This window comes from Poecilia reticulata, chromosome 2 (genome assembly GCF_904066995.2).
Source record: "Poecilia reticulata chromosome 2, P_reticulata-male-v2, whole genome shotgun sequence".
Classification (NCBI taxonomy): domain Eukaryota; kingdom Metazoa; phylum Chordata; class Actinopteri; order Cyprinodontiformes; family Poeciliidae; genus Poecilia; species Poecilia reticulata.
In genome coordinates, this window is record NC_088831.1 from 6,783,681 (window position 1) to 6,799,432 (window position 15,752).

The 15,752-nt window shown below is 39.6% G+C and overlaps 1 protein-coding gene across 2 annotated transcripts in view; it reads right to left on the bottom strand.

Moving 5' to 3' along the window:
* Window positions 1-15,752, bottom strand: part of creb3l1 (cAMP responsive element binding protein 3-like 1) — a 31,563-nt gene that overhangs the window by 2,621 nt on the left and 13,190 nt on the right. The window contains exons 3-12 of one of the 2 annotated variants that reach the window (XM_008426617.3): window positions 15,639-15,725; window positions 9,041-9,195; window positions 8,846-8,927; window positions 8,261-8,454; window positions 7,800-7,946; window positions 6,929-6,987; window positions 4,990-5,058; window positions 2,571-2,673; window positions 2,156-2,315; window positions 15-183 (exon numbers count right to left, since the gene is read on the bottom strand). In XM_008426617.3, coding sequence (XP_008424839.2) covers window positions 15-183; window positions 2,156-2,315; window positions 2,571-2,673; window positions 4,990-5,058; window positions 6,929-6,987; window positions 7,800-7,946; window positions 8,261-8,454; window positions 8,846-8,927; window positions 9,041-9,195; window positions 15,639-15,725 — 1,225 coding nt within the window. The remainder of the gene's footprint in view (window positions 1-14; window positions 184-2,155; window positions 2,316-2,570; window positions 2,674-4,989; window positions 5,059-6,928; window positions 6,988-7,799; window positions 7,947-8,260; window positions 8,455-8,845; window positions 8,928-9,040; window positions 9,196-15,638; window positions 15,726-15,752) is intronic. The other variant, XM_008426625.3, reaches the window with a different exon arrangement.

Sequence of the window (15,752 nt, forward strand, 5' to 3'; positions counted from 1 at the left end):
GGATTCGTTTGTACCTTTGGTCTAATTTGGGCCCGGTTGTCTGGTTGCTGTGGGCGTCGGCTGTATGCCGACGGGTCTGAATGTGAGAGTGGATCTCTGACTGGAGCCCCTCTCCTTCTGACGGTACCAAACTCTCCTCCAGGGGAGTCTGTTCATCGTAGAAGAGCAGGCTGCGGGAGCGGACTGCGACACACAAACACACTGGAGTTCAATCTGAGGGTTACCTTTGACCTCTAAAACATCCGTATATAGCTGATAACCTCATTATATTTCCCATTTAAACCCTTATAATGTATTTTAATGGGTTTTATGTCATAGAGCAACACAAAGTATGCTGAATGGAAAAGGATATGCTTTTTTATTTACCCTGTTTTACTCCAATACCCATAAATAAAGTTTAGAAGAATATTAGGTTGTATAGAAGTATGATGGTGCAATGGCAAACGTTCTAAATGGCAATGGAATGATAATAAATGTTAGGAATTAATCTGCTAATTGTAGGATCCTTTATAAGGCACATTGCTTGCAATGCAGTTTAATGCTTTTGGTCATAAGCACAAGTTTAGTTACCTTCTCTAAGATTCCAAAAAAAGGAGAAATCAAATTACAAATATTTTGTTAGCATTACAGTTTCAAAATGAAAAGTTCCATTAAATCTGTATTATAATGAAGAGGATTATGACTACTTAAAAAATAATTTTGACTTTTAGTCTTAAGTTTGACCCTTTAGGCATCTTTGTTTTTTATTTGTTTTGTTTTCCCGAAAAAGTCCGAATTGGGACAGTTTTCTTAAGAATTAAAAAAAACGTCAGAATTCTGAGAAAAAGCATTTCAGAATTGGGACTTTAATACCAAAATTATAACATTTTTGGAAAACAAATCAGAATTCTAAGATTAAACTAAATTCTTTTTTATTCTTTGTCACCGCTCCTAAAACGCTTCCATAGCATTCGCTTACAACGCTTTTAAAAATTTTCTTTTTCTAATAGTCCCTTAAACGCATCATCTCAGGTGAGTCGAAACAGACGTGAAGGAGAAAGCTGTAAAGGTAAAGCGGAGAATTGTCAACCTCCAAATAGCACAGAGTAATGCATATATACATGTATAAATGTATAAATGTGTGTGTTTTAGACTTTATATTCGGCCAAGGAAGGTGTTTTGTCCTCGCTCAACTCAGAAGAAACGATACTTCAGCCTCCAGCAGCCGCCTAGCAGCTAATGATAAGGTAGCTTCCAGTTTCTCTGTTGAATTTGTTGCTAGCTTGTGCTGTGAGTATTCGCTGAGGGTCTAATTCTAATTAGGAAATTAGAATTGCTTTCCTAATTAATATAAGCTATAAAATAAACAGAAGTCCTATTTTTCGCCAACATTGTCAATTGGCGAAAACACTGAGCCAACTTCCTTTAGACCTTCAAAATAAGACCGTTTGGGATGTATAGCTCGTTCTTAAATTAAAGAAGCATATTTTCTTTAAAAGTAGTTAATTTAAATGCTTATAAATCATCACAGTATGAATGTTTTTTTCATACTTGCTCTTCCACGACATAAAATATAATACAGTAGTAATTCTGAGTTGCCTGTGGTCCAGGAAGTCCTTGTTTGCTTTAATTAAACTTCTACAAAACTTTAATCACTAAATTATTCTTTAACTATTTACAATTGGTAGAAATAAGTGAATATGTGGTGTGTAATCTGAGAGTACTTCAATTACATTTATTTAAAAGAGTAATTATCGTGTAATTATCGTGTCTTAATATTTTAAAAGTGTCAACGTTTGGGGGAGGTTCGTTTGTTTTATTAGGTTGTGGGCCTTGTGTTGGATTGTAATGTAACCTTTGCTCCAAAGGTCACAATCAAATATCACAAACTGGTACTTATGATAATATTTGCCATCCTGTAACCATAGCAACCATTAGAGACTTTCTACATGCCAACCAGCTGATGGGACTCAAACCACGGAAAAGCCTTTTTTGTACAATCATCGCAAACATAAATGTGGAATTTGCTAAATGCTGTTGGGACTTTTAACTGGATGTAGAAAAGCGGCTTAATGTTCGGTAGAGACGCTATTATGCTTTGGGAGTTTATCTTGGTAAACTAGTGGCCTCTGGCAGGACCGTAGACTGAAACGGTTGAGCATGTTTATCTACCTACCCTGACTGGTCGTGTAGAGGTCCGCCGATGGTGAAGGAAGAGAAGAAGGTGAGGAGTGAGAGGATGATGAGGATAAAGAGGAGGAGTGAGAGAAAAAAGACAGAGGAGAGACACAAGGGGAGAAGGAGCCCAACACCAGGACGAAACACAGCGCCATCATCTGCGTAGAAACAGAACCAAAACCCCTTGATTAACAAATAATGAGTAAAACTTGATCAGACCTGACTCTATTTCCAACCAAATTATTTGCTAACTAGTGTAGTGCTTTTCCCTGTCGAAGATACAATTAAGATGAGTATTTATCCCCTTTCCAACTTCTTTTGTTTTTGCTTTTTTATTAATTGCTCGTTTTATCTGAGGAAGACAACCCGAAGATAACACTTGTTAAACACTTGTTAGCAGCAATAACATTTACCATGAGGCACGTTCCTGTTTGAGTTGAGGCCATTTTACATGAACGGGGGATGACTTTCCCTGAAATCAGAGACTGAAGCTTCTGCAGCTGCTGTAGAAGAGACCTGGGCATAAAACAGACAAAAAAGGGATATAAACATGTAGAAAGAAATGAAAATTTACACAGAAAGTTATACTTTTTATTTTAAGCTAAAGGACATGAGAGCATGAATCTGGAGAGCAGGGCTCTGATGGTGTCAATCATCCTCAGCTGTGAGGACGCACTCCAACCACTAGGTGGAGACAGAGAACCGGATTATGAGACTTTAAATACATTTAAAAAAAAAAGAAAATCAAAGCACTCACTCAGGTGTAAAATTGAAACAATGAGACAAAATGTAAAACATTTTCATATTGTCAGCTGTAACATGCAGCTCAAATTATTTGAAGTCCTTTCATTGTGAGTTACAGCTAAAGTTATTGCTGCTCGAAGTAAATATCCACCACTATGGTGTAAATCTTTCTTTGGCAACCTCAAATTTTGGTTTACTTAGGTTGGTTTTAGCTCTCGGTGCTACGCTGAACCACACGTTTCCTGAACTTTTCTCGATCTTTTCCCAGTCCTAGACACAAACAATAACTTTCATTTTTGATTCATAGAGAAATCGCCACATTCTCTCTGTCGCTATTAAAGTGACAGCACCCAGAGTTGATGTGCAGCACCAAAAGAAATTGCACATGGGAAGAAAATGACCACTAATGGGTGCATTGTGGGACGTTTTTAGCTTGAATCAGGTTTGCTCATTTAGACCCTCTTTTTAGAGCTGCACACTGTTTGGATTTTAATGAGAGTGAGCGTGCTGACTCATGTTTCCTCGCTTTGTGCCAGCTCATTGTTCCACCGTGTGGTTGTTAAACATATTCATCAGCGTGTATAGTGGGAAGAGGCGGCGGCTGTGGGGGGTACCTTCCATGATGAAAGCTGCTTTAATGACAGACTCGGCGCTCAGACAGACAGAGACAGACCCTCTACCTCCTCCACACCCACCCACCCAACTAACCACCCACTCCAGGATAAAAGTAGACTGGTTTCATATCGTTATAATAACAGAGGACACAGCAGAGGCTGGTTTAGCACATCTGAGCTCAATTTGAGTTTATACTCTTTTAAATCTTGCAGTCACACTCTCAATATAAAATCTGAAATGATCTACAACGCCCTGATTCCTGCTACATGAACCTATCTGATTCATTCGAAGTGTCTGAGAACCTTCAGTGAGTAAGCCATGAAAACGAGCCCTATTTCTTTGAAAAGCAAAGTAAATGTGCAGAGACATTTGCTGAACCAGGAAATGTCTATAAGCCGCCACCAGATGCAGTGAAGAGGAGGTTAAAAAGAATCTCCAGAGCTCAAATTTCTAGACTTGAAGTGAAAAGTATCTCCACCTAGTCCCCTTAAAAATAATTAGATTCTATCTACATGTTAACGGATTGTTTTGGAAGTATAGGAAAAAAAACTTTTTCAGTCCCACTATCAAAAACGTAAATGTTGGGTTTGCTAAACTCTACTGAGACGGTAATTAAGGTTTTCTGCAGGATTGACTACCTCACATTATGAATGACATTTAAGATCTGTATCACGACAGAAATGAAGAGGAAATTGCATATTTATAAAATGCACTGAAAATATTTGTAAGCATGGAAAACTATTGAAGAAGTAATGGTAGTCCTTGTGAGATTAACTGTAGCTACGTTGTCCAGGTACCCAGCAATAAATTTGCACTTACCCATACAGAGGCAAAAACACAAGCAAGCTAAGCTAAGCTAGCTATTAGCAGATAATTACCGCTCACCCAAACTGCTTAAAATGTCCACAGAACATTTCAAGGTTCTTTGGACGCACTGTAATTGGAATTGGGCTTTAATCAGACGAGACCAAACTTGATATTTACAGCAACAAGCATTTGCACAAAACACAGGATGATTATGCAGAAAAGCTTAGAGGAAGTCTGATACTGTGGGAAACCTTAACCCCCAACTTTATGAATATTTTACCCTTCTCTCATCATATTTTACCCTTCACTTTGACCGTTTGTCGTCAAAAGTGTCCTCTTTTGTTCTTATTTTGTTACCAAATTTTCTTGTTATCCTCGTATTTGTTTTCTGTGTTCCTCTGGAATATGCTGTATTGTGCTGTACTTCCAGGATTCTTTCACCGTCATAAACGTGACAAACACAGTGTACCCACTGAGCGAGGTATAGTTGTTGTATCCCTACAGCAAAACATCATCCAGGTCTTGTTTTATCTGCCACTCAGTCGCTGATGGTAATCCAAACATCATTACATAAATGGATAACCCACATCACAGTTGTTTGGAGCACACAGACACCTCTTGATAAGTTACGGTAATATCTGCAAGCCAAAGTGTGTAAAAGCTCACCTGTTGGCAGTCTCCAGATTTTCTACTTTTCTCCACAGGTCGCTGTTTTCTGACGTGTAATTCTCCACCCTGATGGACACACAGACAGATTATTGTAATATCTCTGCACGTGTATTTTGTTTGGTGTCGCCCTAAAAGATACAATCATTTATTAGCGCTGCAGTTATCCTAAAAGGTGAACAAAATTCACTGCAAGACTTGCAATAAGCAGTAATAAAGTGTAAATTAGAACTTTTGAATGAATACATGAATAATTCTGCGAATACTTGAGTACAAACAAATGCAACATGTGAAAACAGCACAGAAATAAGCCTAATTCCAACAGCACTTAGTTCTGTATTTCGTTGCACATTATAACATTTCATTCACTGCACTTTGTTTATTTCCTCGCTTCAATCCCTGCTAAATTGGTTCCCTTGATCGATAAATTACAGTTCTCTTGTGTATGCGTGACAGTTTTTCTAACAAAATTATCAGAGAACGCAGAACTTTTTATAAATGTTTCTGTGAAATAGTCTTAATATTTGTCATATCTGACATTGCAGTTACAATAAACATACATTTGCTTAATAGAAACATATTTGTTCATCCCAATGCTTATAAGAATAATAGAAACATAAAAAATATTCTGCTATAGTACATTAAAAACATTTTTGAGAATAATCGTGACTAAATAGTTTAATCGACAAACCTAAAAAAAAAACCTTTATTTTGTGGTTTTCAGTTTGAAAAATTCTTTGGATTATTGGCCTTATGTCATATTCTAATATCTGAACTGAATTCTGGAGTTTAAAAATATAATCGAACTGATATGCATTTGCAAATGGACATTAAAACGAACCTAAGCAAGTCTTGACAGACTCGTGAATCACTCCTCACTCCGTTTTTTCCTGATCGCCTCTTTGCTGTGATCTCATCCTAATCCTATTGATCAGAATTATCAACCTATCATCTTCATCTCTAATCCTGATCCACCGTGCCTGGTTTGACTCATTCGCTCAGATTTCATCTGGTAATGGTCTTTTTTTTTTTATTCTAAAGAGCTCACAAAGAAGAAACTGTAATGTAGCAGGATAATAGAGTTGAACTGATTGAGTAAAGCGAAGCAGCGCTCTGATTCATACCACGTCTGCATTTATTCTGATGGGATTAATAAGACATTTTGCAACCATCTGCTTCAACTGTTCAGTGTTATTATTGTTCCATATTGTGATGAAGGGGTTATAAAAGCAAATCCATATTTTCAGTTATTTTCCATGACAGGAGATTGAGTGAGTCTGGGCCATGTGTTCAGCAGGTTACTGGAGTCTGGCCATCATCAGGACTGGCCAGAGTAAAGTACAACAAATTTGCATTGGGAAGTTCCAATTCATATTTTATCTTTTGTTAATGAATCACAAAGTTGATTAAACTACTCTGTGGGTATCAAAAAGTAACATTGTTGACCTAAAGAAAACCTGAGGTTGCCTGCAGTTTAGTCCGCTCACTCCGCTCCACTTTACAGCAGCTGGGAAAACCTCTAAATACAAAAGCTGGCTCCTGTCTGAGCAATCGCTGCCAAGTTCACTTAAGCATTACACAACTCACTCTCTCTTTGGTCAAGTTGGATTTCTTTTCCTCCCCCCCTCATCAAGATCAAGCAAATGCTTGTAAATATAAAAAGGCTCATGGGTGGAGTGAGCTGAGGGAAAACCTCGATATCTAAAGAAAGTGGCTTTTGGATTGAAGACAGAAGGAAAGGTTATGAATTCACTTCTCTGAAACCTCATTGGCTACAAAGACCTTTTCAGGATGTTTTTGGGTGTAAAATGCAAGAGGGCTGTCCTCACTTTTCTAGACAGCTATAGCGGATGATTTATAAGTTATGTAATTTAAGTAAGCTATAATGAGAAAAAGGAGGACTAAAAGGGAAAAAAATCATGGAAAAAGGAAGTCTTACTTCTTTTCCAGACATTCCACATACTCTTTCTTCTTTCTCCGACTCTCCTGAGCTGAAATCTAAACAAACACAGAGTATACTTTTAATCTTCTACCTCAGTTACAGCAGAGAAGCTATAAAAGTCTGAACAAAATGAAAGGTGTTGAGTCATGAGTCATCCCCACTCATCTATCTATCCCCTTATCTTGCCATTCATCACCAATCCCTGTTTCCTTTTATCCCTCACAACTTCCCTTTTTGTTCCCCTCATCCAACATTACCACATATTTTTATTATCAACCTTAATCCACCTTCCATTTAGCTACTCATCCCACTCATCCTCCATTACCTTGTAATCTGTCATTCTTATTTTCCATCCCTTTTTATCCTTTACTACCTTCTCCCCACATACTTTTCATCCGTCACAACTACCCTTTTTTTATCTATTTAACTTTTTTTTATTAGAGTATTTTTTTTCTTTTTATTCCCGTCATACTCGATGACATTTATTACTCCCCCAATTTTCATCATTCTTTATCTGCAACCCACTCATCCAACTATTCAACTCAGTCCCACTCATTCTTCTTGTCCCACTTTTCTACACATTTTATTTATTACACATTCCATTCTCCTTTTCCCCAATTCTCATTTGTAATCCTCTCATTACAACTTCTCTTCATCCCACTCATCCCTCACTTCTAATGTTTGAGTTATCCTTCTTATCGTTCCCTACCGCTCCATTTTATCCCACTCCTCCCCCTCCTCTTCTACACCCCACTCATGTTCCTCTTACTGGGATATCCTAGTCATTCTGCTCGTCCAACACTTCCACAAATTTCTATCCCACCCATCCTTCTGCTCACTCAGCACCAAAATGCAGATTTCACCTCACCTTGTTTTTAATCTTCCGTCGAACTCTCTTCAGTGCTTTCTCCTCGCTCTTGGTGAGGGGGAGTTTGTTTGGCACAGGGTAACCCTCTGCTACCAGGGTCCTCTTCTCTTCCTCTGTCAGCATGAGGGGTCCTGAGCCCTGCAGCTTCTGCACAATGACACCAAGAAAGATAGTAAACATTTCAAAAGCGAATGTTCCTTTACATATTTAGGGCAATCCAAATTCCAACCTTTATTCCAGCTTCACTCATGGTGAAGAACGTCTGCTGGCATTAAATCACTACATATGTTTTATTAGATCTTAGAAATTCAGCCCGGTGAGCTGGACAATAGACAGACAGACTTATTGAGCACGCTCCATACTGGCAGAAACCCAGAAGCGAATCTCGACCCGATGTTGTGGCTCTTCATCTAGACAACGACGGAGACGTAACAGGGCGCAGACGATGCGACTGAACTCACATGTGGTGCCGTGAGGAGAGGTGAGGAGGAAATGGCTGTCGAGGAAGAGGAGGAAGACCCACGACCTCCTGGCCTCTGTTGTGGCTGGGGCGAGGACGGTGGGAGAGGGAGGTGTGGGGAGGACGGCGGTAGTGAGCCGTCACTGTCGCCATGGTTACTGCTGGGTGGGGTGGGCGGGAGCTGGAGAGCGTCATCTAAAAGAGAGGAAAGGGTTGCATGAGTGCTTCTGCTTGGGGGATGACTAATCATGGGAGATTTATTAATTTTAAAGGTGGGCAGAAGACAAACACGATGTGCAGTCTGAGGTTTTCTGTTTTGGATGTCTGCGGCTGTTTTTTATTTTATTTTTTTGGTAGAAGTTATTCTCTTCAGACCCCCTCACCAACAACCAAGAACTGATTTCTGATTGTTGTCATGGAAATGATGTTGCGTGCATTTGCCTATTTAAAGTCCCGCTTCACCGATTTTGTTGAAGTTATTTAATTCTAGCCTGGTTTAACGTCACACAAGGATGAGGAAAAAGGTTGTCTGTTTATAAAGTGTGTAAGCATCTAGTTTTATCTATATTAGAGTTGTTCTGAGTACCGTTGGGCAGGCTGAGATACTGTCCATTTTCTCTGGGTTCGTCCTTTATAGCTACTGGCTTCACATCATCTAGACGGCGCTCCTAGAGGAAACACAAACACACAAGAGTAGCAAAAAGCACTTATGAACATTTTAAACAAAGAAATATTTTCATTTTATATAGTGGCAGAAAATGTTGACCAGATGGATGCTTACAGTGCGTTTCCACGGTGACCCTGTGCGGGGAGGGGCAGGGCTTAATATGAGAGCTGGGCTTTCGAGAGGCTGAGGATCTAACCTTTGGCCGATCTCAGGCTCCTCCTGTTTCACCAGGATGGAGGACAGGTCCTGGCTGAAGTTCCAGTCAAATTCTGGAGAAAACACAAGGAAATAGCAGATTTTTTATGACAAATTTATAGTTTGATATGTAGTTTAGAGCTGCTCAAGTCTTAAATTACCTTGAAGGTTTTAACCTCACTTTCACCCCAGAAAATTGTCCTGTCCCTCCAATATGGTAAATTGAAATTCTACAAGGAATCTAGGCAAAGATAGTCACATTTCCCCTTAGCAAGGCTTTGCTGTAGGTCTGCCAATGGGAAATAACAAGCAGCTTTTAAATCTTGCTTTGGGAGCGCTTCCCCAGAATATTCTAGCACTTCCTGTCGGGGCTGCTTATTACAGACTGCTGGACAACATTGCTTTGGCAACTGTGGTGCATAATTTGTTTCTCGTGAAGGAGTATTGACCCTGAAATAAAAGATGGGCTGAACCAGCAACTCATCTTCATTATCCTTCATGGGAAAAAGAAACAGTTGCCGCCTTTAAACACTGTAGAAAATATGCATAATCGAGTGAACCAACTATAAGGTTACAGTGCAGTTCAGGCAAAGGCCACCAAAGCTGTGAGTATAATGCTAAGGAGACTCTCACAGGTACTTCACTGTTTAGTCTACTCCACATAGCAAGAGGTATTTCAGTGTTGGTGTTGGTCCTTTCCATCACTCCAGAGACATCCAATCTCCCAAGGAGCCAAAACTGAAAGGGGAAGAGGCTAATTGTGGCAAAATCCCACAGCTGCCACCTAAACGAGAGCATCCAGCAAACACCAAAGGGATGTAGGAAAGTCGATGCAGAAAGAGAAACTGTAATGAGCTATGAGAAAATAACCAGGATAGCTTCAAAGTACCACAAGATGCTCTCAGATTGGTTATGTGCAGAGTTTTATGGACAGCCAATTTTCCAACTTATATAATCTGTCTCTGTTATCACAGGACTATAAGGAGGTTTAGCATGCAAGTTAAAAGATTTGAAGGTCTCTTCCATTGTAACTATCCTTTAAAGAGATTATACTAAAATTACTTCTCCAGCTTTTTCACACTTTGAGCATAATAAGGTGAACCTTATCCCAGTCACGAGTCTTTAGCTGCATCAACAGTTATTTTGTTTTAGCATTACCCTGTATTTATTATGCAAATTGACCATAATAAATATGGTACATTTTTATTATGGTCATATTGCTGACATATTAAGGAGTTGCAGACGTTCTTTTACTACGTAAAAGAAAACTTATGACGGTTGGTTTGTTTTAAAAAGAAAAGAAAAGTGTAATACTGTCGATCGTCTTTGTGTTGTGCAACAAAAAAAATACATGATACAAATGAAATAAATTGAGTAGAATTTATAAATGATGTTTTTCATGATTGTTTCATCATAAAAAAAAGACTTTGGATTTCAAATTCAAGTAGGCTGCTTTATTTTGGGGCTTTTGTTGGGGCGGGTCATTTTTGACCCGTAGGACAAAGGGAGTAAACAGAATGTTAGGATCGCACGAGGGTTAAGACTTTTTGTTGGCCTTTCACATAAAATCTGAATACCTTTTTTGTTTTAATGTGACAGGATTAGGAAAAGTTGCATGGCACTTTACAAAAGGGCACATAGTATCAACCACAAGGAAATTTAGTCATAAATGGCATCTGCCTTGAATCAAACCTCTTTAAAGGTGAGAGCCTCCAAAAGAATCTTGTTAGGAAAACAAGATAAAACATTTTAAACTTTGCCTTTAAAAGTGAAACTGTGACATGAGTTGTAAAGAATGAAAAGTGACTTCTGGTAGAAAGGGAGTAGTGTTTTATCCTTGTAACATTTAAGACACCAGGACAGATACTTTGATGTTTGTAACAGCACACGCACGCGCACACACACACACACACACACACACACACACACACACACACACACACGCAGACAACAAACAGGCTCCCAAGGTGCAAGCAGTTCCTGAACGTCACGTTAATTGCCTCCTCGTTTCCTAGCAACATTTTGCTGGTAAAACACTGTCAAGTTTACAAGGTTTGTGTATACGCGTGCATGTGTGCGGCGTGCGTCAACGTTAACGCTGTCCATCACTACCGCAGGGATCAGCGATGTGAGGATCCATCTTAAAAATGAGTCCCTGTGGATACTTCCTGCTGACATGAAGTCAATAGCCACGAGCTCAGCGTTGCAATGTGTGGTGTCAGTATCAGAAAGGAACACTGTCCTCAAGCCTGCCAAAACAATAACTGGATTTCGGAGATGCATACTGGAAACAAGTGAAGGGTTTTATTACCATCAGCTGCATTAATTCCACATCTGTTGTTTATTTCAGGCAAAAACACTGAGAACATCAGGCTCAAATATGACAAGTCATGTACAGTTAAAATAAAAGCAACTCATCAGGTTCGTGGCGTTGTGTCCATAAACCCACTGGATCATGACTGAAGGGATTCTCTGAACGAAATGTTGAGTTAGTAGAATTGGTGCTCTGTCAGACATGTTATATGTCTCCTTGTAAGTGACGCCTAACCTACCAAGAACCATGAAGTCTGTGGTTTCTTTAGAGCCATTATATTGTCTTCACACAATGTATGTGAAGCTTATTGAATGCTGATGCTAATACTAAGAAAAACTCGATACCATTTTCATTTTTAATACATGTTTATAAAATGTTTTGAAGGCACCTGGTTCTTCTTAGTTAGAATTCTAATATGGCAACATTTTGACCTCATTAATTTGGTCAAAACCAATTAGTAGGGATAAAATTCAACCCTGTCTGAGATGCTAGTATTTACCAGATCCCTATGATAATTGTAGTGATAATAACTAAATCTTAATCTTAATTTGCTATTAAGCAAATAGCTTCTTTCAATTTGCTATAAAGGTAATACAATGGGAAGCAAAATAATTTCTGACATTCAGAGGAATTTCTCTTTTGGTGGTGGTGCACCACTACCTGCTGCCTGCGTGCTCTTTATCAGAGGCCGCCACAGAAGCCTTTGCTAATGAGGCCAGTCCTGCTGTTAGCCTCAGCCTTGTTAAGCTCTCTGCCCTTGTTAAGCCAGGGCCAGATTGGAAACTCACTATGACATTTTTAATGAGTACTAGAGGCTTCATGCAGAAGAAAACTCATTTTCCATGCAAGGCTTCCATTACACAACGAGAAGCAACTTCCATCACTAAGGTCAAGAAGTTGGATTAAAACAAAAAAGATTACTACTAGAGAAGGAAAAGATTGTATTTAAATAAACGCCTCCTGTTTCAGTAGTTCTGTCCAGTGTTGGGCGATTGTAAAAGTTGCTGCTGGTGATTAAAACTGCAGCTTAAACTTCCCTCTAACCAGTTTATGGGACTCCTTTGTAGGTACAAGAAGCTTTTTGTGCCGGTAAAAAGCTGAAAGCAAAGGTAAGAAAACTGTTAATAAGCAAAGCTCCAGGCAGTCATCACGGGGGGCTAATAGAGGAGAGGTGGTGACTTTGTTTGATCTCAGCTGGGAGACTGTAGTATTAAAACATTAGATGGATCAGCGCAATGGGAGCTCAGCGTCTCCTTGACTGGATGAGAGAAACGCCTGCTACGACTAAAGGCTGAGAGGAGAAAATAGCTATTAGAAAAAATAATCAATAATATAGGATATCACTGAGAAGAGGAATGCCACCAAACACACAATATTATATTGGTGAAAGGTCTTTCCATTTATCCATTCCATCTTTAAGAGGAAAACCCAAACAACCATCAACCCTGTGATACTCCATCACTTTTTGGGGAATGCCAGGGTGTTTTAAGGGCAGAAGGGATATACAGTCTCTCCAGGATGGTTCTGGATCTATCCAGGGACCTCTTTCGACGAGGAGGTTAATCAAATGACCTTAACTACTTGCTTTTGATGTGGAAAAGCAATAACTCTTCTTCGAGCTTATCCAGAGCTTGAAGAAGCGCTCTGGATGAGCCTGGTAAACCTAGAGAGGAACCTCTTTCCAGCTGCGTATTTGCTTTTAGTTATGATAATGAACAAGACACCAAGATAGTTGAGCCACGTTTGTCTGATTGGGACCCATGACTTCAGACTCCTCTCCTAGCTGCTTCACACTTGGATGATATTCAGTGCATGCTGAGGGTCATGTTTTTCTGGTGGCATCATCAGGACATTTCTTGATGATGCCACCAGAAAAGCATGATTTGCAAAAAGTACCAGAAACCCTCCTCTCCACAACTACACCCTCAGATCAGCCATGATGAAGCCCAGTGCACATTAGGAACAAGCTTGACTTTATCCCTTGAATGTGGATACAACTTTTTTTCTTGCTTGGTCATTCAGAGTCTTTCTAGATTAATGCTGCTCATAGTAGTAGCATGTTGAAGCATTTCTGTCAGATTGGCTCCGATTTATTCTTTTTCTAGACTTTTGTTCATCATTTCTTTTGTTGAGGTGTTGATTTTGGATGTTGTGCCATTGGAAAGATTTTTTTTGTGTTATTTTTTATTTTATACAGTTGTTGTGATGCGCAACCGTAGTGTTTTTACAATTGGGAACATCTGATTAGCATATCAAAAGCTCAAATAATTCCTGACCTACAGCCCCAAATCCCAGATGAGCTGAAAAGGAGGACACATGGATCCAGAGAGATCATAATGGGTGGGATGTTGGCGAAGATGTTCCCCCTCTCCAACATCTTTCTGCCCGACTTTCTAACCATAGGACCAGACAGAGATTCTTATGTCTCTGAAGATACTTGAATGATATGAGTAATGACAACATTTAGTTTTCCTTTGGGATGAATAATGTATTATTGAATTGAAATGAACAAGGACTGAATAACCTTTAAAGTATCCCAGATACTCCATACTCCCCCATAATGCCTTGTCTGGGATAGGGTCATAATCCTTCTGCAGATCTACAAAACAGATGTGGACTGGACAACAAGTGCTATGACTCCCTCAGCAACTGGGTAAAGATCTGGATGCGTTTTCCATAAGCCACACGGCTCCTCCTGAATCAATGGTCTGAACATCCTTTCCAACACTCCAGAGTAAATGCTGTGATGTTAGAATCATTTTGTGAAATACAAACAGGAAGGATTTAACAATCTAATCAAATCTGCTGAATTGTATCTGTTGCTGTTTTGTCCGTGTGTGAGGAAGGTAACTTATTTCCCTCAAAACTGAATCCTTGTTAAACAGCACCACAGCCCGCTGTCAGATCTCTCTTATCTCCAATACATAATGAATCCCTTTTGTTCAGAGCGGACTGGGCTTCTGAAAGGTCAAGATCTTCTACCATCCGTAGGTGTCTAATTAATCTGATTCATCCTCACTAATCAGCAGCAGTAGCTCCTGCTTTTAGTACTCTTGCTACATGCAAGTCTGGCAACAAAAACAGGACAAGGATCCTTAACTCCTCTAGAGCTCGGACCGAGCTTATCAAGAGATTAAGTTCTCCAAAACTGGCAGCAACTTGTACATGTTAAGTTTACAGGCTGACACAAATCTGGAAAGGAATGCCTTATTCATTTTAGGATGCAAAATGCTTTTGATGCCAATGCAGCAGTTGATTTAAATCACAAATCTAACAAAAACGTTTAAGTGCCTTGCAAAGTGCTCATACCCTTAGGAACCTTGGGAACACAAACTGCATGGACCACCTCTAAGTAGTGCATAATGTAGTGAAGTATTGACTCGGAGAGACTGGAAACAAATACGCACTTTTCAGATTTTTATTTGCACAAGTTTTCATTTTTTCTCTTATTGGCAATATAAAACCCAAATAAAATTCCTTGGAGTTGCTGTCAAGAGGTACTAAAATATTGTTTTATGCGATTTGTGGAGCCGTCTGTCATGCATCTGCACACTTGAGCACTAAAGAAAAACATACTAAATATTATCTTTAAATCTTTTTAAGATACCCGTTTCTTAGCTAAATGTGGTCTTTTTGACTGAGCAGATAGCAGATACTCGAACCAAAAACGTGGATTTAGTTGGATTAAGGGTGAGTAAGAAGTCCAGAAGAGCTGGAAAACAGTGAGATAACCTGACAGAGGAGAGAAAGAGAGTTTCCTTTGGCAACAGCTACAGCTGCAGACTTAAAACCACATGCTTGTCGTAGTATTGTGTCGGTCTGTGTGTGTTTATGCGCGCGTGTGTGTTAGGTGGGCAGGGCTTAGCTGGAGGAGAGCTGCTCAGTCTGGGATCATGCTGCTCAGACAGCTGGATCCCCAGGACAAACGGAGAAACAGACAAAAACACGGTGACAAAGACATGTGGGTAGAGAGACAGACAAAAGATGACAGCAGGAGATGTCGAAGATGACTCAGAAAAGGGAAAGAAGCACCTACAAAGATGAATCTACAGTATGTTTCTCTTGATTTCCCCTTTAAAAAGGCAGGCATCGCTTTAAATTTGATCTAAGTCGGACCCAGATAAGCTGGATCAGCATGAAGCTTCGGAGCTTCATCTGAATCTACAGGCACAAATTCTGAAAATATCAAAGTCATTGACCCACCAGACTCTTGGTCCATTTTGATTGACAGGGCCGGACTCTGGGGGGCGGAGTCTTCACTCAAAGAGTAGCTGTGCTCTGCTTGGATATCTGTGAGATTAAAAAGGCCCTCTCAGA